Source organism: Phaenicophaeus curvirostris, chromosome 5 (genome assembly GCF_032191515.1).
Source record: "Phaenicophaeus curvirostris isolate KB17595 chromosome 5, BPBGC_Pcur_1.0, whole genome shotgun sequence".
NCBI lineage: Eukaryota > Metazoa > Chordata > Aves > Cuculiformes > Cuculidae > Phaenicophaeus > Phaenicophaeus curvirostris.
Window position 1 is genome coordinate 22,809,557 of NC_091396.1, and position 26,327 is coordinate 22,835,883.

The window sequence follows — 26,327 nt, forward strand, 5'->3', positions numbered from 1 at the left end:
ACTATGTACCTTTTTACCTACATATCTCAACACATTTTGCTGCTGTCAGTTAATATAGCTTCAGAATCCCATGACAAGAGCAGTTATTATTTCAAATGTACAGATGAAGAAACCTGCCAAAAATCATACAGGAAACAAGAATGGGAACCAGATCTTCCAACTCCCCAACTTGTACTTTATCCAGTAATCAATCTTTCTAGATAGTTGCAGGGCACAAGCAGTTAGATAGTATTTAGATAGGACAAGAGACTAACACAGAAGACTCTTGAAAGCACAGATGATCTGGAGTTCAAGGAAGAGAATTCATAGAACTTTGTTACAAGTTAGTGCCATCAGGTAATTAAAAAAAATACATATTTTTGGCAGGCAAGCCAGTAAGGGCTTGAGATACCTATTTTGACATGATGTCAAAAACATTAATAAAGAACCAAAACCCAAAAGTACAGCCACTCTCTCCTCCAAAATTTTAATCCTCACTCTCTAGGATTAAAAAAATTTAATTATTTAATTTTCTTTTTTTTTTTTATGCCTGACTATTAAAATGTCCATCTCCCAGCTGCTGAAAGGCACCATCACATAAGCCACTGAGGCCCAACAAAGGATTAGACAGAACAGTACAGATCTGCGCTGTACTGGGCTAAGAATTCTTCTAGGAGTAATAGCATACATACATTAAAGGCAGCTGAAAGAAAGATTAAACTCAGCTACTGCTTTCCAAGTGCTTTCACAACACAGAACTGTATGTTCATATCCCTTCTAGTTTTTGCCAAACAACATAAAATAAAAGCCAAAAACATGTTACTCACACAGATCTCTTTGTATCACTGTAAAGCTCAATCCTACCCCAATTCAGATCTCCAAAAATTGTCTGTTTGATGCATTTGAAAAATAACTTGGCTGTTTTAAACGACAGCATTACTTTTAAAAGGGATCTAAGTCAGCAGAAAGCTTGGCTTTTTCTTAATGTTCATCACTAGCTCATTCAATGGTAATTCCTGGAAAGGCTCCAAATAGCTGCATCTAGCTCACTTCCCAAATCCATACACATGTTTTGCGCCAAAATAAATATATACAGCTACAGCTTATAAGGAAGCTTTCAGAATACAAATAGTGGTCACGATTCTTATACTACTTTCTATTTTATACTACCATCTATTTTCTTGTTTGATGACTGCCTATAATTTATTAGCCTGTTATGAATACATTCCATTTTAGCCAGTGATCTTATTAGCTTTCTCAGGCTAAAGAAGGATAGCCTGATTTAGTACTGGTAAGGGACACATCCAAGGCAAAACACACTGCCAAGTGAAGAGGAGGTATGCTTCTTTGGGGACAATATTCTGACGACTCTGCTAGACAATCCTGAAGACAAATTTTTTGGACAAAGTATCTTCCAGATGAAAATTAAAACAGAAATTCTTACTTGTTAGTTTTACTAAAAATCTTGAAAAAAAGACAGCAAGAGAAAATGGTAGTAATTTTGTTTCCAAGTTGAGTTCCCCAAGCGACACAAGCAGTCTAGCTAAAGCACCCTCCAGTCTCACCTCTCCACAGTTCTCTCTGCCTCCTAGCCTCAACTCTCTGTATTGTTTTGCTCTGCCATCAGATCAGCTGCCACAGCTCAACCTCCATGTAGCCAAAGGAGAGGGAAGCACTTCCTTTTCCAGAATACACTCTAACATTTATGCATTAAATTTACTGGACTGTATTAAGTCACATGGAACTTTGGGAACTGGCTAATTACAACCAGAAAATTTTAACATTTAACAAAGAAAAATAATTAGCATCTTTAAAGCTACCACAGCAATGGTGCAAGAATGAATGCTGACTACCCTCTATGAATGAAAGAAAACCCCATCAATCAGTATTCCTTCACTCTTCCTAGATCCCTATCCAGTCTTAATTCTCCCCCAGTCCTGAAAAGGATAGCTTATACTGTTACTAAAGAAAAAAACAGAAAGCCCATTAAAAAATAAGTGGTACTTCACATGCACACAATTTGGCAACTAAACTAAATTTGAAGAAGAGCTTTGAATATAGCCAGCAGTTACCCATGGAGAAGTCTTTTGGTAACCAGTTTTATTATTCCTCCTACAAAGGAACATTGAAAAATACAGTTTTAAAAATCAAAATCGGTATGGAAGAATTCTTCTAAAGAAGGCATTCAAATTTCATGATTATTTTAGCCTAGCAAAATATGCAATTCATCAGAGAGTTGATTTTTTTTTAAAAGAATGCTAGTGACATGAAGTGCTGAAAAACAGCTATGACACAGAATCATCTACCTGCAGAAGTCAAAAAGTTTTCAACAAAACCCCCACAAACTTAGCAATGCACTAAAGAATATTTTCTATGACCAAAAACCATGGAATCAGAGCAATAATCCCAATTTAGATTATGTCTATTATTGCTGTGTCCTTACAAAGTGTATTTATTAAAGCGCTGCATAAGTACATCACAAGAAATCTTCATAAACTTCATACTTGGAAACAGCTATCCTTACTTTTCAGGGTGACAGAAATCCTAAGCCATCTGCCCTGAGGCCAACTGAGATGCAGAGGTGGGAACACTACAACACACGCTTTCAGCCTCACATTCAAACACCAAACACTTCAAGAGCAGCCAATGGTTCTGCTCTATTTTATCATAATCTAAATACTCGCTCCTTTTTTTTTGGTCTCTCTGACATTCCCTCTGTGAAAAACAAAGATTGGCAAGTGAGGAAAAAGTTGTTTAGCCCTAACAGTTTTTTTTCCAGTGCTCCAAGTCACGCCTGTGATTTCATCATGTAACTCGACAGAAATACTTTTTTCAAAGTCAGAATGTCATGAGTATTCTTCTGCTTACCTTAATACAGCAGCACACAGGGACTATTTTTCTGCTTGCTCCAACAGATTTACTCAATGTCATAAATCACTGTACCATAATAGTTCACTTTTAGCAAGTAAAAAATGTCTGACATTTTGAGTGTTACTATAATTTTTATGGCTGAAAGTGTACAGAGATCAAAGTTCCCTGGTTTTTTTTCAGACTTGCTCTATACATTCAGACAAGTCTGTGACAGAGAGGGTTTTGCCACATGTTTAAATGTAAAGTCTCAAGGATGTCAAGAGGAGAAAAGAAAATTACTGAATGTCACGTTTCCAGCCCTTCTTACGACCAAAGCAGAAGCAGACATACTTCTAAAAGAAAACTTTCTAGTAACATTATATGCAGCTACTGTTCCCTCTGGATTCCCTTGCAAATGAGACAAGAGCTTGAGATACACTTTTCTGGTAACACACATAAACAGATAAATAAATTATCACAGGCTGAGGACAATTTAAACATCTGGGAGCCAGCTCAGGCCTGTCAAGCAAGTCACAGACACTCAGGGACAGGAAAGATCAATCTTCAGCCACTGATTTCTATGCCAGAGGGTAGGGAACTACATCACCCACCCTCTATATGAGCAAAATTGTGTATTTATAAATTAATCCTCTGTGTTTCTTTATTCAAAGACATTTCTACTAATTTATTTTACAGAGGGGAAAAAAGCAATCTCAAAATACAAGGATTCAAGCTACCCATGCATTTGCTCAGTAAGGCATTTTGGTTTTCCATTGATGTGGCTGTGTAGTAAGCTGAATTCCCAGAATAAAAAAGGAATAGGATTTATCATAAAACACAAAAAACTGCAAACCCAATAGGTGTTAATCTGCCAGACTAAACAATCTCTTGTCCAAACAGTTACATTCACATACCAAATGCAAGAACTGTTACTCATATAGTCCCTGCAACCAATGCATATGGTCCACAGAAGGCCAATAAATTAGCCAGCATAGGCCAACAACTAGACCGGAGGATGAAGAGTTCTAAGTCCCAACTGCCACCTAATCACACTGACTACAGTGGAATTCACATCAACTTATCTTTGCCTCCTTTTTTTTTTTTTCATGAGGATAATCCTTTCCTGCCTAAGCAGCCAGACTCAATATACGTGAAGTTATAGATATTCTCTATTGAGAATGTTTAAATTAATGCTTCAGACACACGAGTAACAGAGTTCTATTTCTCACAACTCCTGGTTGACACAGCTGAAACTCAGCTGCAGTTTGAGTCTCTGTTTCAAAGCCCACCAAGCCTGCTTTGCCAGTAGCAGAGATTGATTTGAAACTTCTCACACAGTCACTTAAGTTTTTATAAAACTTAATTTTATTTACTTTGTGACAGTTCAATGAAAATCAAACTGCAAATGGAGCCAGGATTTACATAGCATGCACATTATGGATTTTCTACTTTTCATCCCATCAGTTCACCCTCAAAACTAGTAGTTACAGCATCAACACAGACAAAAAAAAGTAAATCAGCTTGCAGAACTGCCAACACTCAATTGCTCTGCTGTTGCAATGCAGTGCTTAAAACATTCAGTGTAGACAACAGAGCACACAGGAGGCATATGTGGCCAACCCCCCCCCCCCCTTTAGTTGTCTTCTCTTCATTCCATCTTCCACACTTCATATACTAACCTGTTGCTCTTAACCTGGCAAGGGAAGTATTTCCTTTCTGGAGACACACGTGACAGATTAAACCTCTGTCTCCACTACTTAACATCTTTGTTATTAAATCAGCATACCTACATTACCGCAAGTCATTTCTTGAGTCCAAAAGCTCATTACTTGCTAACAGTGCCTTTCACTTAAGAGAGAGAAAGAACCTATCTTACCATGCATGTATTCACATTAAAGAAATACTTGCAATATCTCTTAAAAGAAATATATTCTTTAAGATGGTTAAAAACGACAACTATCACTATCACTAACACATGCAGTTGCCACAGTGGAAGAATGGTACGTCATCCAGAGGGAACTGGACAGGCTGGAGAAGTGAGCCTGTGAGAAACTCATGAGGTTCAACAAGGCCAAGCGGAAGGTTCTGCACCTGCATCAGGGAAATCCCCAATTTTAATACAGGATGGGGGATGGTATGATTGAGAGCTGCCCTGCAGAGAAGAACTTGGGGGTCCTGACTGATGAGAAGCTCAACATGAACCAGCAACGCGTGCTCACAGCACAGAAGGCCAACCATCTCCTGGGCTGCATCAAAAGAAGCACGGCCAGCTGGTCAAGAGAGGTAATTCTGCCCCTGTACTCCTCTCTTGTGAGACCTAATCTGGAGTACTGTGTCCAGTTCTGGAATCCTCAACATAAAAAGGATATGGAGCCATTGAAATGGGTCCAGAGGAGGGCTATGAAGATGATCAGAGGGCTGGAGCACCTCCCATACAAGGACAGGTTGAGAGAGCTGGGCTTGTTCAGCCTGGAGAAGAGAAGGCTCCGAGGAGATCTTATAGCAACCTTCCAATACCTGAAAGGGGCTACAAGCTGGGGAGGAACTGTTTACAAAGGCTTGTACTGATAGGACTAGGGACAACGAGCATAAACTGGAGAGGGGCAGATTTAGACTAGACATAAGGAAGAATTTCTTCACCATGAGGGTGGTGAGGCACTGGCACAGGTTGCCCAGGGAAGCTGTGGCCGCTCCATCCCTGGAGGTGTTCAAGGCCAGGCTGGATGGGGCCTTGGACAGGCTGATATAGCGGGAGGTGTCCCTGCCCATGGCAGGGGGGTTGGAACTGGATGATCTTTAAGGTCCCTTCCAACCCAAACTATTCTGGGATTCTATGATTCTATCTAATTTGCTTTCTGCCCTTTAGATAATTGATTTTAATTATTTCACTCAATTTAGGCAACAGTTTCTTGCTCTAACTCTCATGTATGAAGCCCACAGTTTTAATTTTGATATCGCAGGTACAGGTGTGACTAAATGATTCAAACCTTCCTTAAAATATGATATTACATTTTCTAATGGTTCAGATTTATTTACAAATATAGCATGTTTGGCTTAAATGCACACATAACAGTAATAACAGATTATGGAATGTGTCATATATTCTACTACAAATAGAAGACAAAAATTAACTCATTCAAGACAAAGTTTTGGAAGGAAGACAGCAAGTATTGCTTTAAGGAAGTACACTTTTTAAGAATTAACTCAAATGCCTATAAGGGCTTTTACCTCTTTGTACTGCCATGAGTAACTGATTTGAACAAACTTTCTTTTTGTTGATAGACCCACTACAACAGCAGCTGTTGAAGCTTTGCCATTTCAGGCATACGATACATGCGTCCCCTTCACATTCTTCAGCTTCTCTTTTCACTGCACTCCACCTCACTTCGGCATGTCCTCAAGAGGCCTCCTCTGTTCTCAACACTTAATCTCTGAAACTTGTCTTGTCCATCAAGACATGTTAACTTGGATAGCACTTCTGATTTGTCTGAAAACTGTCTGAAACTTTTAAGAAGATGACTCACAGTCTCCAGACTGCTACCATTGCACCAATTACACAACATTTTCTTGAGTCTCTTGGCATTATTGTTTCAATTATCAAAAATTTTCCGTTAGCTGGTAGTTTTTTCTGTAAAGTAATGACTATCTAAGAAATATTTCAGTCAGCATTGAACTGTTAGGGTAAAGAAAGATGCAACAATCTGAATCAGCAGATTTTACAGTGATTCCTCCACTTCATACAATGCAATGTTGAAGTGGACAGCCTAAGAGACAGGAAAAAAACAATTCACTTACCTCATAGCCAAACTGGAGTTCATCTGAGGTTAGCATAATGATATCATCATCAATAGCCAACACTGCTTCTGTTTCAATCTCATCATAAGGGAAGAAGCGGTTACTAAGTTTGTTTTCTGCAGTCCTAACAACTTTCAAGGGAACACGAATTTTTGGCCAGAGGGAATCTAGAGAGGAAAAATTTAAACAAATGGAATTTAGCATTATACTTTCCTTCTGACCAAGTCTCCATATCTGTCTTAGCTCCTCTTTACTCTTTTTTCCCCTTCACATCTTAAACAAAAGCTTTCAGTTAGGCAACATGTAAGCATACGAAAGCAAGAGACAGAAGTTCAGCTACTTTTCCCCCTTTTGCTGTCTATGAAGAGCTTCACAGACAGCTATATTGTGGATAGCTTCCCCAAAATAGCAATCTGCTATAATCCCATAACAAGAATCAGCAATACTAAGTATTGGTTTAGGACACACAGCAAGAAAAGATACTTTATTCAACTGCAACTACTTAAAACAATTTGAGGCAGCAGTATGCAAACACTGACTGCGAGTTCAGGGTCATAAAGAATTTGAAATAGAATGTTAGTTCTATCTAGCACTGAGAAAAATTAATTTTATTATATCAATTAAAAAAATCTAGATACACCTAAAGTATTAATCACTATTGACAGTTAAGGAATAGATTCTGTGTATGAGTAATTTCTTTCATCTTTGAAGTCCTAAGTGTCAGTGATAATGTTAATAATTACCCGTGTCCTATAATATCCTTACAAGTAGAGCACTGGGATACATATCATGAAACTTTACATCAAATGATGCTTTAATCAGCAACAAAAACTCCTTGTAGATACAAAACTGGATCTAATTCACTCTACAATGAGATCAGATTTCCATTTATTGCTCTGTGTTTAAAAAGTAGCAACTTAAGTGTCACATTAACAGTTTCTGCATGCATTTGCATGCATTCAAAAATTTTCAAAATCCTATTCCTACAAAAATATAACTGCCAGCATAAATATACAGCACCAAGCTAATAGAAACACAATTAAAGACTGGCTATTAAACATTACTTCTTAATGCACATATTTAACCATACACATTTTCTAGCACAAAGCTTAACAGTAGCCATTATTACAGCATGATGCATCCCCAAAGCACCAATTCATCAAAAAGTAGTTTAATTAATAGCTAAACAAGTATAAATGTTGGTTTCTTCCATATTTCACAATAACTATATATTTTAATGAAAATCTGAGGTAAAAGAGAGCATTGTAAGATGAGTCTAAGTACATTGTGAACAGTAGATAGACAAACACTGGAACTCCTTAAACTGGTGAAATGGAGGGGATGACAACGGTGTATGATAAGAAAAATAAGTGAAAATACTTCAGATCAACTACAAAGTGACTGCTCAGAATATTTAAGTTGTTCTCTGTGTTAAAAGAAAATGTGTATAAGTATACACCTCGAGGGAGGTGATCCTTCTACTCCACTCAGCACTGGTGAGGCCACAGCTGTAGTACTGTGTCCAGTTCTGGGCTCCTCAGTACAATAGAGACATGGACATACTGAACAGTCCAGCAGAGGTTCAAACATATGATGAAAGCACTGGAGTATCTCCTATGAGGAAAGGTGGAAAGCGCTAAGACTGTTTAGTCTGGAGAAGAGAAGGCTCAAAGAGGTGTACATACACCTGAAGGGAAGGTGTAAAGAAGACTGGTGCACAGTGGCAGGACCAGTCACAATGGTTGCATACTGAAATGCATGCAGGAATTTGCCTCTGAATATGAGCAAATGCTTTTTCACTGTGAGGATGACTGAGCACCAGCACAGGTTGCCCAGGAAGGTGGTGGAGTCTCCACCCTTGGAAATATTCAAAAGCTATTTGGAGATGGTCCTATGCAACCTGCCTCAGGTGATACTGCTTGCACAAGGGGCTTGGACAGGATGATTTCCAGAGATCGTTTGCAAGCTCAGCCAGTCTGTGATTCTGTATGATAAGTGGAGGCTCTAAGAACTGATACTGGATCTGAAGCCACCAAAATTTTCATCAGTGATCTGAAATACATATAAATTGCCAGTGCAATCTGCAAGTGACACAAAACCTTGAGACATGAAAAACAGTGAGAACAATAAGGTCAAGTGGAGCACTCTGGACTGCTTAGTAAACTAGGTGCTTTTGAACAAAAAAAACCCAGACTGACACAATTCGATACACAGCTAAACACTAGGACCAAGGCAACCTTCTCCCTAAAAGCAGCTGCTGAAAAGGATTAAGGGGTCAGAGTGGACCTCAGTTCTCAGAACGCTGTTCGGGCAAAATGAATTAATGCAATTCTTTGTATGTAGATGACTAAATAGTAAGAAATTATGCAGGGAGAACAGAGGGGATTTTTTTCCTATATGCAGATGTAGTCAGATGCATGCTAAAGCACTGTTTGATTCTCGTGTTTGCATTTTTCAAAGCATGTTAAAACACTGGAAATGGTGTAGGAAAGAACCAATTAAATTATTTGAGGGCAGGAGAAAATGTCTTATGGCAGAACTTGGAAACTGACCTGCTTAGCATATTAAAAGAAGGAACAAAATGTGGGTTTGATTAACATGTACCAGTATGTACACAGGAAGAAAAAAGCCGCACATCCCTAACCAACTAGAGAAAGACTTAACCAAAAAACAACTGTAATCTGAAGCCAGGCAAATTTGAAGTATACATAAGGGAGACATTTTTAATAGTAACATTGGTTAACCTCTGGTGGAAGCTAATAAGGACAACAGTTGATTGTGTGCATCTTGTCTTTGAACAAGTCTGGGTATTATTACAGAAGACATGCTCAAGTTAGATAGAAGTCACTGGATTGAAAAGAAAGGTGACGTGGTCAACCTACAGGTCAACCCACATGATCTTATCATCCCTTCTGCCTCAAACTCTATGAACCTATGAATGTGTACAAGTAAAACTTTCTCCTGGGAATGAACGCCCACATCCTCATTAACACTGAGCCTCTCAGATTTAACAGCTCACACAATACTCAAATAAAACACAGAGTGGCACAATGTATAAAGGCATTGCAGTCCAAACACTACTTCACTGGGAAAAGCCATAATTCCAGACCACTCTAAGAGTCTTCAACCATCATTTTTCCTTGGAACTGTATTTTAGAAAGAAGGACTAGCATGCACGGGCAGACAAAAGAAAGGAGAAGAAACATAGAGTGATAGTTACTGGAAAAAATTGTATTTGGCTTCTTATCCTGAGTTTTTTCCTGAGAGATTGAAAAAGTGACTGCAAAATCTACCTCTATCTGGATGGTCTCGTAGACCATGGCCTGTATCTATGATCAGGGCTATGTATGCATACATGTTTGACCTGTATGCTGGTTCTTGTCCAGTTTTCCTCACCTCTTTTCCTTCTCATAGAGCACAAGAAGTATCACCCTGAACATCGATGCACACTTCAGTGGCTTACAATATTGACTAGTAGTCAGTCAGAAGGCTTCACCCATGCTACTGATGGGCTCCAATGGAAGCCACAGTCAGTCTGCAGCTGGGGAGATACAGCAAGTGCTTGGAGCCACAACAAAAATGTTCAAGAGCCACGGATTCCAATTACAGCACAATAAACTCATTTTATTCTCAGCATTGTAAGGTCTTTGAAACCCCCTGCTCAAACCATAATCTAAAACAACCATTCCAGCACGACACCCCTGAAATTCCAAAATTTTCATCTCACTAGTCATCCTGACCTCAGGAGGCAGTAAAAGTGAGTGACTGGAACTCTTTGTTGCAAATGAGTGTCAAGACAACTCACTGCTTACTGGTTTACTGTGCAACAGGCACGTATCCGTATTTGTAAGACAGTTACAGGTACCTCACAATGACACATATCATTGGCCTCCTGAAGACTGTTTAACGTTTATCACTTAATCCTGAAGATTTTTTAACATTTGTAAACTACTTAATTAGGCTTAATTGCCTATAATTATCCAATTATAATCCCAATATTGGTATCAAATAATTTTAAGCAACCTGCTAGATCCCCAAAAGACTCCACTGTCACAAGTGTTTCAATACCAAACAAAACTGCCATTGGTACCTACGTGGTGGGAAATTTGTATTGATAAGTATCCACAAAGTCTAACTTTTATACGTTAAGTACTCTTATATTCAGGCTTTTCTTCCTTTCATGTCTGCTACCTACACACACACACGACAATGAAATTGCAACAAAGATCTGAAACAAAAACTGAAACTGAAAAGTCACTAGGATTGAAAAATAATAATTCAAAAAATCAAGTAAGCATAGACACTTCAAACTACTAGCTCTGTGGAAAAACAACTGTTTGATAGCTTAATAACAGATATGCCACTTGCATAAAAATAGGTTAACAGAAGAAAAAGTAATGAAAAATGTATGAAAACTGAAGGTGTAATCTAATTATAATCAGGATGCAACTTTGATATCAGTAAATCCTGCTAAACCCACATGATTTACTAAGGTCTTCAAAAGTCTCTCAAAATGACCAGTTCTCAAAAAGAGGTACGTTATTATAAAAAACGTGTGCTTTCAGAAACATAATACTAAGTTTCTGAATTTGAACTTAAACGAATGAATGGAAAATATTACCCTTCTGAAGAAACTCTGTATAAGACATTAAGGCACCAGTTACTCTGCAACACACAAAAATGAAAGAATGAATAAGACTACGTGCTGCCTCGAGGCTGATCTGATACTGAAGGTTGCTGTACCTATTAGAGATGGAAGCACATGGAAGATATCACAACACGATGACACCTGGGTAGCCACTTTGGCAGACTGGGCAAAAATGACTATCACAAAGGAGAACAGGCTTCACTCAGAGATCCAAGCTTTCAAAATTACCCCTGCTGCAGGAACACCAGAAGAAATATAGTCAACAAAAAAAGACAACACATAATCCAGAAGTCAAAGTTTTAGAATCCATCAGGAGGGTTAAAACTGTCAATGCTTATTTAAAAAAGAAACAAGCACGAGTATTTGTATTTTTCTTTTTCACACATTGAAGGAATATGGCTTAAAGAGATGTCTGAGACAGGGTCTGCCACTTCTGTAATAGTACACTCTGTATTTTCAGATATTGCTTGGAAAGTTATGAGAAACCTCAGCAGCAGCAAAACACATACGGGGGAAATTTTCAGTTCAGTAGACTCTATTATAACCAAGGTAAAAGTGCATGCTTTATTCTTCCCATAAGAGAGTACAGCATCATTTAACAGAGTATGACAAAAACAAAAGAAGCCCAAGAACAGAAGGCAGATGAAGTCTTACGAGAAAGCATGAGAACCTTTAAGAATATAGAAGTAAAGATGCACGTATGGATCGGGAACTATTCTTACTACCTCTAAAACCAGGAAGGCCTTTCTGTGGTGCAGCAGAAGACAGAGGTGAAACACCAAAATAAATCTCTCTGGAGCATATAAAAGTCTATGTATATACAGAGTCTGAGGAGAATGACAGGCACCTCCTATCACACATAGCACAGAAATAATTACAAGAGAAGAGTGTTTGAATAACACGTATGCTTGCTCTTTGGCAACAAGACTTGGCACTTCTTGTGTAAGTCTTCTTGGCACTTTGTGCTTTTCAAGACTCCTGATGCACTGATTGCAGAAGCTGCCCACAGAAAACAGCATGTGGTCTTCTAACTTCAAAATCAACAGTTTACCAAATTTCAAACACAGCTTCTAACAGCTTACAAGCCCCAGCTACCACATATGTGGCTGTATTTCTGGTCAGCCCACAATCCCATCATCATCTGCAAGTCTGCATCTCACAGTGAATATTTCAAACATGATTTCAAGGTGATATCCACAAACTGCAGGATCAAAACCATGCCATGATTACTTTCCCATTTAAAATACATAGAAGATACTCATACATAGAAGAGTAGTAACTCCCCCCCACCTTGAAATACGCATTTCTCAGCTACGTTTCCCAGTGAATTACAGGAAAGACATAAGGAAGAAAAAGGAGGACAATAATGAGAGAGGGGCAACTTGATCATACCTAAAGGAAAAACTTCTCATGCCAAGAAGCCCTTTTACTTTCCACACCTCCCCAGACTTGCTATCAGATGTTTGTAACAAAAAGGTAGATAACATAAGCTTGTAAAATGCTTATACATAAACACGAATTCTTAGTCTAAACACGAATTCTTAGTCTAATGTCCAGCCCTCTTTCTCAGCTCTAAATGAATTATTAAATCATACATAAAAGAGGGATCATTAAAAACAGAGAGTAATATTTCTATGGAATGTATTACCTCTTTGATAAGAGAAATCACACCGTCATGTTGTTAAATAGAATCATTCTCTGCACTCTTGCTTCTGAAAAACTAGGAAGTTAATAGCATCTGTAGGTGTCCTTTAGCAGCAGATGCGTTATTATGTTTCTCGCAGGCACACAGAAGCCTATCTATATAGGAAATCACTTGCTCTAGTTATTAATCATCCACTCCTCATTTCAACATTCAACCCAGGGAAAGTGAGAATCAATAGAGCTGCTGTACAGAGTTAACCACCATTCTTGGATGCTCATTCTAAGTAGTATTAAGTTGAAAAATAACAAGCAATACTTAAACGCGGATAGTTTGTTGCATTTAGAATAGGAAGTAGCAGGTAAGGATAATGAGGAACAGCAAGAAATACAGTGTACATTCTTGATGGTAAGAACTGAATGTTTGCCAGTATTAAGAACAATAAGGCAAATTAAAATTAAATAAGAATACACTTATTGGCTAAAATAATCACATTTTGATGATTCATACAAATATGCTTCCCTTATTTTACTGTAAAAACAGCTAGGAACATCCCAGGACTGCTAATAACCTGGCACCAGAGCAATAATTCATATTAAGCTCAGACTTCCCACAACTTCTACAGAGCCCACTTGGAACTGTGAAAAGAAAAAACCTTTCCAGAAGTTGTAGAACGTAGATCAAGATCAATAAAAACTGGCAGAAAATACCTCTAAACATGCTCCTCTGTATGTACCTGCACAGAATCCCATGAACCATGGTCAACTCTCACACCTGATCCTTTATAAAATCTTTTATTTGATGCTCATTCTAATCCATCTATAGTAGTTCGTATGAATTAGGCTAATTGAACACGGACGATGGAAGCCTAACAAGTAATTTTTCAGTCTCAGAATCTGAATGGCAGAACTTAGCTGGACTCTGAAGTTTCAAAAACTGTCAGGAACACCAAATCATGTTACATCTATTTATTACCACAATTTCTTCAATAATGGCTGACTGGAAATACCTGGACAGACTTTTTGACTGCTTCAACTTACAACTACCTGTTCAAAAGAAGTGTTCTCTATTTACATTACAATGTTTATCCTGGTCTAGAGTAACTCAAAGAACTCCTCTTACATATCATAAAATTGATTATTGGTTTCTAGGACATTATTTAGAGCCTGGTTTTGTTTAGTGCGGTTTGTTAAGCTAAACTTCTAGACTTTCTTTGGAAATAACACTACAAAATGTTCATGAGATGGTTCACGGAACTCAAAAACCATCATGAATTACTTCTCTAGCGGATCAAGGAAAATGGCATTTTCTTCACTTTGTTCAGATATAATAATCCATAGGATACCTGAGTTCCTTATCCGCAGTTTTTTATATCAATGTTGTCAATTAATAGCATCAAACTGAAATGCACAGATGATTATTGCATTAACACCCATAAGTCTTACAGTCTGTATCTTATTCCAAGTTTATCAGCAACTTAGCTCCAGGAACCACTACCATTATCACTTCATGTTGCAGACAAAATGGTTTGTTCAACTGTCTGAAACAAAGGTGATGAAAAGTTGGTGAAAACTTCTACCACAGGCTATTTTCCTGAATTTCAGAAGTAGCAATTTAGACAAATACAGATTAAAGGGAAGCATTTGTCTGATGGAGAAAATGAAAAAAACATCCCGTCTACACAAATATTCCCAGCAGCAGACACTTGGACCACAATGTTTATTTTAATGGACGCAGAATGAGTGAGAAAAAAAATTCCTAAGTACTTCAAGGCTTTTAATTTTTTTTATCAGTATTACCCATGCAGTCATGGGCCTGATGACATTACTGCTGGGTTGACAGGCTTCATGAATACCCTGTATGACTGAGAATATATGCAAAACTCAGCCAAAGACACAGAGCAGAGAACACACCCTCTAAAACTAGAGAGCACTTAAGATCAGCAATAGATTCTATAAGGTTATAAGGCTCCAGACTAAAATCATAATTTTACATGATATTTTCTATTTCACATATAAAATCCAATGTTTTTAGCATCATACGCACTCTGAAAATTTCAAAATATTTGCACACATTTGTCTGTTGCAGTTGCATTTTTTTCCTAAGAGACTGCTCATATTTTGAGTTCAAAAAAAATTAGAACACTGGTTTCCAGTCTCAGCCACAGCATAGTGTTCCTACTTTGGTGCACAGATCCAGCAACGACCTCAAAATACAGTGTAAAGTTTTCATTCCTTTAAGCGTACCTACGTCTATGATATCTCTCAAACAGAAAGTATGGGAAGGCAGTAGGTCCAGCTAGGCAAAATAAAGGCCAAAGCACAGGACCTTCTTAAATCTCTTCCTTGCCCTGAAGCTGATTTATTAAGTGATGGTGAAGAGGTCTGTGTGCCCCAGTTTCTAAAGTTGTAAAATGGTTATAAACAGTTTCTATTGATTATTACAACTGGTTACATAGCCAGGATACATAGATACGAGGTCCAACACAAAAAAAAAACCCCAAACCCAAGACTGTGTCTGTAACTTTGTTTTATTTAACAAATTAAGAAAATCAATGATGATCACCTTTATAGTAGTTCCGTTCTGAGCTGACACACAGCGGCGTACGGTGCTGCCAACACAGCAGACAGGAACTCAGAGCAGACAGACAATTAAGATCAGTCATTTAAACTTGTACTAGGCACCTTGTGTTTCCTTCATACTCAGTGGAGGAAAAAGGGGTACTTCTGGAGGGATGATTTAGTTCACTCTAAAATAAATACCTCCTGCAGGCTAGATGGAGGTGCTTGTTTCTTCTCACTGATTCTAAAGGAAACAGAGTGATAAGCTAAGACTTGCACTCATTTCGAATTAAGAGAGTGGTCTTTGCAAACTCACAGAACAAAGGGAAAAACAGTCTTTAAACTGCTACTGATTCCCAGCCTATACACACGTAGCTACTTGTTCTCCAATTTTATACTTCATGTTGTTTGGATGAAACCCTTCCAGTCAGGTGTTCATTTAATCAGTTGCCCTCTTAGCTGTTTACTTTATTTAGTATCAGCCAATGTGATAAACAAATTGTCAGTCATACCAGAGTTGCCTCTGCCTCAACAGGTCCAGATCTGCAAGGAGTTTACTTTCCATACACCTTGCACACTCACAATACCTGTTACCATTCCACAGCGCAGCAACTGAGATGAGCTGCAGCCTCTTACCTGCACTGAGGGATGCTCAGCAGTACTGATAGCAGAGTGACTGAAATTCAGCCTTGTCATTTGTATGCTAAAAATCACCATAAAGTTCATATTTAGGTCATGCTGACAAATAAACACCTATACTCAAACTTTATTAAATGCTCAGTATAAGCACTGAAGGATATTTTTCTTATGGAATGTATTTGCTGAGGGGTGCAGCATCTTAAATTCTGTACAATATTTGGAATAGAATATTTCCTCTTCAGTCCTGAGTTTGCCGAGTTTCATTACACAAAGACATTATTACAAGTACATAAAGATTCATTTTTAAAAACACCCAATACTCTCAACAACATCATTTTTAGAATTTGCATTTACTTCAAAACTTTTCACTCCTAGTGACAGCATCCTTCCATTTCCTATATGTATTGCTGTGATAACAATGTAATTTTCAATTATAATATTTTTCTGATATTGACAGAAGAGATAAAGGAGCATGTTGTACATGTGTGGTGCTACACCAGCTACATCTCAGGAGACCTAAATCCAGTTCTCACTTCACCAGACAATCACTACAGAAGACAACTGTGATGTCCTTCACCCAGCCCACTTACACGTGCAAACTAAAACAAACACACAAAGGGTTGCAAGACAAAAGGAAAGATCTGCTTCTGTACCAAAGTGTCCCTTTCATGGCAATGACCAGGAAATACAGCACCTGATGCTTAAGGAGCTAAAGCGCCTCAGCTCTACTATAATCAATTAAAAGCAAATAGCCATAGAAGTGCAGATACTACTGTAGGGTAATAAACCAGACTTTATCAGTGACAGTGGTGCACACTACAAACTTCAAACTCATTCCTTGCTCTAATCCATCAGAAACTTCCTGGCTTTAACAGGCTATAAACAGCAGAAGCTTTGAAGTCCAAGGATTAGGATCACTAACAGCCAGATTGAAGGAGAGACTGGCTGAAGAGCCAAGTGGAATGCCCTGCACAGATCTGGAATAAAACAAATTCACTTAATCAAACAGAGCTCTCTCCAGCCATAGGCCAAGATTACAATGGTTATAACAGCAACAAAGGGGCAACAGACAATAGAAGCAAATAGTTATTTGCTTCAATGCAGCGTTCAGGCTAACATAAGGGCAAAACTGCCTATGCTCTCAAATGTGCTCGCAAATCCACAATTTCAAGCTCTACAGGCAAAGGCTTACTTTTTTTAAAAAAACACAAAACACAATTTTATGACTTAGTGGCAGTTGAGGCAGAACAAAATTAAACACACTTTAATTTTCAAGAATTTTCAAATTCCAGATTAATAGAACAATTCAGCAAAAAAAGATCATTTTAATGATCTATTTGCTTTGAGTCTCCTGTATCTCAGACTCACTCAAGGGAAATGTGGAAACAATCCATCTGGGTTAAACACACCTGCATTCACAGTGCTCACATAACTGAATATAACACTAAGCATTACTGCAAAAATTCCAGTTATTATCAATTTATATACAATACTTCTCTACACTAAAAGGACTGCAAAACGTTTAATAAACCACTAAACTCGAGGTGTTTAGCACAGCAGTAATACAGAACACTTTTTAAAACAAACAGTAAAGCTACTCTGTTTTAAACTGGAGCAAGTTGCCAAAATGGCAAACGAAGCATGCAAATGGTAGCAATAGCTTGGTTCTGAGAAGCCCTTAGAAGATGGCAAATGGAGACAAGTGGTCAGGGCTAGTTTTTACATTGTATATTGCTGCTATGCAGCACCTAACTCGGAAGAGTAGAAAACAGCAGAAGCTGAAGCCTCTGGAAACAGAATTATAAAGCAAGGAGTCCTAGCAACAAGCTTCATTAGCTACAGGAAACAGAAGAACCTACAAGGTTCTGTACCTCCAATCATAGCATTTATTTGAAGATGTATTCTCCCACAAAATCACCACATTTTCAGATGACAACGACAAATTCATATGCACAGTATATGGGAAGCAAACTTATTTACAGCTACTATATCTACAATATTTAATCAAGAATGAGAAGAGGACGCTTAAATTGCCCAGAAGAATGCTCAGGACTTTAGTGTTAGTGTTTGGAACTCAGAAGCAGCTCGTCCTACAAAGCAATACACACAGAAATAAAACAAAGAGTGTTGGAGCAGCTGTCTGCCACTGCAGAGGATTACCACAGACCAAGGCGAGCTGCCTTCTTTTATATGGGGCAATGCCTCCTGGCTCTTCCATTTGCTCCATGGTGATTTTGTAAAGGAATTCACCAATGTCAGGACCTACGCTTTCAGCTGAGGACCCAGGAGAAGTGTAAGTGTATGGTCTCATGAGGCATTAAGCTTGGGGCTGGGGAAAAAGGCAGCTGGTGGAAGACAACAGCCATGGCGTGTGCAGCAGTGTTAAATGGAAGGAGATGGAGAAACATGGGATTAGGACGTTGGATTTGAAAATGCTATAAGGGCTGAGCAGCCTGAGACTGAGGTCCTGGCATGAGGGGATACAGCACACCAGCATGCCAGGCCAGCAAATACCTGTGTCAGCAAAGCACAACTCAGCTACATAAAATTAAACAAATTAATTTAGAGATTTACAGCACTGATTTCACATTGGAGTCATATTGGAGAGAGCTGCGGAGGGACTGTTTACAAAGGCATGCAGTGATAGGACTAGGGGGAATGGCTTTAAATTGGACAGGGACAGATTTAGACTAGACACAAGGAGAAATTTCTTCACCACGAGAGTGGTGAGGCACTGAAACAAGTTGCCCAAGCAAGTTCTGGATGCCCCATCCCTGGAAGTGTTCAAGGTCAGGTTGGATGGGGCCTTAGGCAGCCTGATCTAGTGGGATGTGTCCCTGCCTATTGCAGCGGAGGTAGAAATAGATGATCATTACGGTCCCTTCCAACCCAAATTATTCTATGATTAACATACTTTTTGAAACCAAATCTTCTAAAAATCCAGATATTTAAATCATTTGGGAAAAGGTATGTGAATGTGCCCTCATTTTACAACAACCATGAATTAAAAAAATTTAAAATATAGAACCATAGAACAGTTTAGGTTGGAAGGGACCTTAAAGATCATCCAGTTCCAAACCCCCTGCCATGGGCAGGGAGACCTCCTGCTAGACCAGGCTGCCCAAGGCCCATCCAATCTGGCCTTGAACAACTGATCAGCTGATCAGATTTGACAGAGCTTCTCTGAAACCCATGCAGCCATGCCAATTTAAACCAACTCAGGAGATAGCCTTGAGGTCAATAAGTTTCACGTGTGTGATACTTTAAGAAAAGTTAAAAACAAAGATAATATTCTTTATCCAGTGATTGCACGGCTGCTCTGTGCATTTGGCCACTAGAGGACATGCCTTATGCAGGTGCTTTCATGTCTCCCTGTCCACCTGCAGTTCCCACTGGGAAGAGCAGCAGAAGCCTGACTTGAAAAGTGAAATAGAACCAGGTAGATTAAACTAAATACCTCACACATGACACGTATTAAGATTAATCAAGCTTGTAAAAAAAAACATTATCAAGCAGATTCTTTAACTTGTAGAAAACATGATAGGTGGTGCTTGACAGTGACTGAGAAGCTTATCGGGCTGTGACTGCCCCGGTAACTGATAAAAAGGCAGAGACTACCAAGACCACCATAGCCTGGGATACAACAGCAACCAAGAAAATAAGTGTTTACATTCTTTACTGCAAAAATTAGGGAAGCAAATGCTAATGCACATTAACAGACAGCTCTGCTCTTCTTCCACAGTAAGGCACATATGATGCTGCACATGTTCCAGAAATTCTGGAGCTGAAACACCACGACCCGCGTCCCTGGCTGCACACCCAGCACTACACTCGAACTGAAGCCTTCATGCCTGGGGAAGCTACACAGGGCAGGAGCTAAGTGTCCCCACTTGCTCAGCAGCACCGAGCCTCTTCACCAGGAGCCATGATGCTCAAGGCCGGCTGTCATCCAGCAGGAAGGAGAGATGGGTACAGATGGAAGGTCCAGCAGGCTCTGCCTTCTACAACGGGCTACGAAAACCAAAATGCTCGGGCCCCTACCTCAATAACAGACTCACTGATACTAATGGAAGATGTTCCAGCAACATTTGGAACCTGTTATTGTGAGGACAGTATCTCCTAGAAACCCCTCCTCCGGGAAAAATTTCCATTAAAGAATTAATATCTGAATAACTATATATTAATTAATATCTATTAATATAATATAATAAATAGAATATATTGTACATAATATATTAATATATTAATTAACAACTGAATAAAATATTTGTGCAGACTTCACCAGACTCACTCACAAAGACTATAAAGAGCAACAGTATCATGTGTGTTGGAAACAAATATTTAAAAGTAGGCAGGCCGTCTTAGTCTATATACGTTATATATCCTATAGCATTTTCACAAGACATTTTGGTGGAGTAGGAACTTCTTTTCAGACACCCAGTACATCCCAAGTTTTCATTTCATCAGTTAAAATACTCACTTATTATATAGCTCAAAGTATTCAAACTACTTTGCTGCTTTAAATCATATTTGCCCTAAAAAACAGTCCAGCAGAACTAGTATTCACTGCATCGAGAAAGCATCTATACAGAAATAAAGCCAAGCACTTAAAAATCAAAGATGGGTCTCTCCTTACCAGTCCCCAAAATAAAGTTAAAGACAGAAATGTTTCTGTAATTATTACATCTGTTACCTTTGATTCAGAAGTCAGCAGCACAGCCACTGGTATGCTTTTTTCTTTAATCTACAGAGCCTTTTCTTACTACACTTTCAAAAAACATTGTCACCAATAAAATCCAAATTTATCATTTTGCAAGCAACTGTAAAATAGTTTTTGGAGACATATTAACAAAGCAGAAGGGAGGTCATTTTGTAACAGGTGCCAACAGGCATGCTACTCCCAGTCTCACCCTCTTCAACCACAGCTACCATGGGGTCTTACCTTCAGGTGGATTCTTATTCTGGTTGTTCCAGACAACTAACAATTTGGACAGACTAGGCACTTTAGACACCTCCGTGATGACTCGGAAAAGGCTTTCCACCCGGTCATAGGTCAGAACTATGGCTGTGAAACCTTGGGACTGAGGTGGGATCAGTGGAAGGAAGAGTGGGTTGTTCACACTGCTCCATTTCTGTGAAGGAAAACAAGAAAGCAAGAATACAATTTGATTAACACAAATAATTACAGTAGGGAGTAACACATCAGGTTTGGAATCTGCTCAGATCAAACAAGTTGATCCTCCAATTCTGGCAAAAGAAGACTCAGCAATTTCTTAAAATCTTTATTCCAACCTCCTTCTTAATTCAATTTCATTTTTGCCTAGCTGCAATGTTGCAAACAAAGAGGGATTAGGTAAAAAAAAAAATAAAATGGAAGAGGCAGATGGATTGTGGAGAAGAAAAACCACGGCGAATTTTGAACCCAGCCAGCATGACTCAATTCTCACTTAATAACCACTATTTCAAGACATTTATATTTATTTTGATGATTCAATAAACAGAGAGAAACTTAATCCACACTGCAATTTCAGAAGTGAAAAATAGTTGACAAAAACAAAAGCAATGCAGCAAAAACATTAACTTAGAATAAAATGCGTACCCAAGTTTTTAGTGCCTGCAAAAGCAGGCACTAAGAGGAATAATGTACCAGATTCCACAAAACTGTGTATGTTTAATGGCAAAATCAACATCTACTGCATTAAAAAAAAAAGGGGGGGACATGAGATGCAAAGATGAATTTCGGTGTTATCAGCTCCTCATTAATTTTAACTACGGTATCTCTTTATAGACTTTAAAGGTCTTACTTCAATAGACTGCCAAGGTAAAGAAGCCAGATCAGCTGGCAAAAGACAAGACAGCCAGCTAGATTCTCACTGAACATGCCAACCTCCTTTGGAGCCAACAAGGTGGCAGAGGAAGCAGTGGAGGGACCATTGGGTGGTTAGCAGGACAGTCGCATTAAACTTCCAGAGGGCAGACCTCGGACTGTTGAGAAGGCTGGTTGGCAAAGTCCCATGGGAGACAGTCCTTAAGGGCAAGGGAGCCCACAAGGGCTGGGAGCTCTTCAAAAAGGAAACCCTAGCAGCTGAGGAGAAAGCCATCCCCATGTTCCGGAAAAAGAGCCGGCAGGGGAAAAAACCAGCTTGGTTGAGCAGGGAGATCTTGAGAGATATCAAAAAGAGAAGAAATGTTTATGAGCTTTGGAAGAAGGGACAGGCATCTCGGGTGGACTACAGGAGGGAAGTGAGATCGTGCAGGGAAAAAATCAGGAGGGCTAAGGCCCAACTAGAAACCAAATTGGCAAAGTCTGTGAAAGATAATTAAAAATCTTTCTATAAATATATTAACAATAAAAGGAGGACTAGGGAGACCATACAGTCCCTATAGGATGCAGAAGGAACAACAGTGACAGAGGATGAGGAAAAGGCTGAGGTACTTGATGTCTTCTTTGCCTCAGTCTTTAACTGTAAAGAAAGTTGTTCCCTCTGTATACAAACCCAGGAGTCAGAGGAGCAGAATGAAGCTCCCAAGATTCGAGGAAGTGATTAGAGCCTTGCTTGCCCAGCTAGACACCCACAAGTCTATGGGGCTGGATGGGATCCACCCAAGGGTATTGAAGGAGCTGGCGGATGTCATTGCCAAACCCCTTTCCATCATCTTCCAACAGTCCTGGAAGACTGGAGAAGTTCCACTGGACTGGAGGCTGGCTGATGTTGTGCCCATCTACAAGAAGGGTTGCAGGGAGGATCAAGGGAACTACCGGCCTGTCAGTCTGACCTCAGTGCCAGGGAAAGTCATGGAACAGGTGATCTTGAGTGCTATCATGAAGCACATGCAAGAGAACTGGGTGATCAGGCCCAGCCAACATGGGTTCACGAAAGGCAGGTCTTGCCAGACTAACCTGATCGCCTTCTATGATAAAGTGACTCGACTACTGGATGAGGGAAAGGCTGTGGATGTAGTCTTCTTGGACATCAGTAAAGCCTTTGACACAGTTTCTCACAGCATTCTGCTTCAGAAACTGTCAGCCTCTGGCCTGGACAGGCACACACTCTCCTGGGTGGAAAACTGGTTGGATGGCCGGGCTCAGAGACTGGTGGTAAATGGAGTTAACCCCAGCTGGAGGCCAGTTACAAGTGGGGTTCCCCGGGGCTCAGTGCTGGGTCCAGCCCTGTTCAATGTCTTTATCAATGACCTGGATGAAGGCATTGAGAGCACCCTTAGCAAGTTTGTGGATGGCACTAAGGTGGGTGGAAGTGCCGATCTGCTGGAGAGTAGGGAGTCTCTGCAAAAGGATCTAAACAGGCTGGAGCGCTGGGCAGAGTCCAATGCCATGAGGTTTAACAAGGCCAAATGCTGGGTCCTGCACTTGGGGCACAACAACCCTATGCAGTGCTACAGACTAGGAGATGTCTGGCTAAAAAGCTGCCTGGAGGAGAGGGACCTGGGGGTGTTGGTTGACAACCAACTGAACGTGAGCCAGCAGTGTGCCCAGGAGGCCAAGAAGGCCAATGGCATCTTGGCTTGTATCAGAAACGGTGTGACCAGCAGGTCCAGGGAGGTTGTGCTCCCTCTGTACTTGGCACTGGTGAGACCGCTCCTCGAATACTGTGTTCAGTTCTGGGCCCCTCACCACAAGAAGGATGTTGAGGCTCTGGAGTGTGTCCAGAGAAGAGCAACAAAGCTGGTGAGGGGGCTGGAGAACAGGTCTTACAAGGAGCGGCTGAGACAGCTGGGGTTGTTTAGCCTGGAGAAGAGGAGGCTGAGGGGAGACCTTATTCCTCTCTACAGCTGCCTGAAAGAAGGTCGTAGAGAGGAGAGTGCTGGCCTCTTCTCCCAAGTGACAGGGGACAGGACAAGAGGGAATGGCCTCAAGCTCCGCCAGGGGAGATTTAGGCTGGACATTAGGAAAAAATTCTTCACAGAGAGGGTCATTGGGCACTGGAACAGGCTGCCCAGGGAGGTGGTTGAGTCACCTTCCCTGGAGGTGTTTAAGGCACGGGTGGACGAGGTACTAAGGGGCATGGTTTAGTGTTTGATAGGAATGGTTGGACTCGATGATTCGGTGGGTCTCTTCCAACCTGGTTATTCTATGATTCTATGATTTGACAGGAATGAAAGTGCCAGCATTTCAGTCTCAACTTTTCCATTCCAGCTGCTCTTCTGAGCAGGGGTTGGACAAAGAAGCAAAGGGAAAAACAAGATCTTTTGAGATGAGGTGAAAAGGTGATTTGGGAAAGCAGAAACCAAGTGATGCTGTTTCACAGAGAAGTCTTGAGTCCTAGGCTGTAAAAACTACGAACACTCATAAGAGGTTAGTAACTGCCGTCAGTTTAGAGAAACGCTGTGAGGATATCCAGCTAAACTCATACCATAAGGCTGCATGTATCAGGAGGAAAGCAAGTATTAAAAAGTTATCAGCTCATATTGCAGGAAACTGCAATTTTCCATTTCCTTATTTGGTCTTCGGGTTACTTCATACACTCAACAATCATACTCCTTGTGTTTAGTGGTTAGATACTTCTAGAATAACTTCAAGGATGAGGAGAACAGAGCGCCTGTTTATCAAAAGAGATCACAACATTTTGATCATTTTGGCAAAGGAGAAAAAAGTATGATATGAATGATTTCCTTCTACAAACACATCAAGACTCAAGTGGGAAGAAATACATGAGGTTAAAGAGACACTTAAATAAGCACAGCATTAGCACATTGTTATATCCAGGATGGTCCATATGTTCCAGGCAAGGATTAGCAATACTACCTTCTTCCAGTAGCTGAGAAGATGGACTAACCTTCAGCTACACATACTTTGTCAAGTCTGGTACAAGCAGCACAAATTGTTTGTGAGGTTTCTAATAGAAAATGCATAGTTCTAGTTTTTACCCAAGAGGAGTAATAGGATAATGTGGAAATACTAACAGCATAATAAGGAACTTTGGTTCATAGAAGGGACATGGCTACTGTGACAGCAGATGACTACACTCAGTAATCCAGAAACTAAATATCCATTACTTTAGTAACTGATAAGTGCAGAGAGAAATCTGCTTTCACACTATTACATTCTCTAAAGTTAAAGCTTTTACGTTTATTTTTGCTAATTTTACAAGACAACTGGTGGCAGATGGTGACAGCCCTCTGATTTTGCTCCAGCTACAATAATTCCCAGAGCAAATCACAATCTAAACGTTACAGAGCATAATCCATCTCATTAAAGCTTTACAGACTCATTTCCACACAGCCCCCACCAAAGACTGCTATTACCCAAATGACCCTTGAAATGTTGAGCAGCTTCTTAAAACAACTTTCAGAAACCTCTTTTCATTAATATTTAAAGCAGAGGTTTAACGTGATAGTCAGTAGAGTGCCAAGAAAATCTTCAGCTTCTGCCCTACAAGAAGAAATAACTGGTAATCTACAGACAATGCTGCATTTACTGCTTACGGGTGAGCACTGCCACCTAAATTTATGACTTCCACTTAAAGTTTATGTAGCAACTTTTTCTCTCTGGTCAGAGCATTTACTAATAAATAACTTGGTATAAAATCCTTGGAAAATTATTATTCCTTCCTACCATCTAAGACTATTTTAGGTTCTTAAAGAAGAAAGTACAGATGCATGTTTGCGACCACATGCATACAACCCTAAAGTATTGTCCTGCTTTCTCTTAGAAACCTAAAGTTTAGATACATTACTTAAATTCCAAATTTGCTACTTTCAGAAAGGCATGAAAATTCTCAGTTGCTGGTTATAACATAGATTTTTGAGATGTTTTTGCTCATGCATCTACTAAAGGATGACAGGAGGAGGGAGAAGCCTGTAGACACACACTAATGGAAGGGAGAACCAAGCCTCTCATTTGAGAAAAAACATTTCAGAAGGCAATTAAGCATCTCTCAAGTGCCATTAAGGGCCAACACCCCTGCTGCCTGCCTAAAAAGTGTGTCTACAGTCTGAGACCTATTGACCCCACTTTCTGCAGGAAATCGGGCAAATTCAAGCCTCCATAATTTGCTCAAGTTTTCCAGATTTCTGCCTAGAAAAAGCAAACCATACAGGCAATTAATTCAACAGCAACCTAATTAAATCTCCATTATAGCAGCGAAGCATGAAAAGGATAATGACATAGGTAAGGATGGGTTCTCCCAGTCACTGGTGAAGAAACCAAGTGGTGAAGGAAGATTTGCTCCAGTCCCATCTTTATTAAATGCTT

At 39.7% G+C, this 26,327-nt stretch overlaps 2 protein-coding genes across 2 annotated transcripts in view; both read right to left on the reverse strand.

Moving 5' to 3' along the window:
- CD82 (CD82 molecule) overlaps positions 1–26,327 on the reverse strand; it is a 346,751-nt gene that overhangs the window by 273,823 nt on the left and 46,601 nt on the right. The gene's annotated exons all lie outside the window — the stretch shown is intronic.
- The window catches only part of EXT2 (exostosin glycosyltransferase 2), a 93,028-nt gene that overhangs the window by 12,119 nt on the left and 54,582 nt on the right, over positions 1–26,327 (reverse strand). Inside the window, exons 9-10 of the mRNA XM_069857904.1 lie at positions 21,057–21,246; positions 6,625–6,791 (exon numbers count right to left, since the gene is read on the reverse strand). Of these exons, the coding sequence (XP_069714005.1) occupies positions 6,625–6,791; positions 21,057–21,246 (357 nt within the window). The remainder of the gene's footprint in view (positions 1–6,624; positions 6,792–21,056; positions 21,247–26,327) is intronic.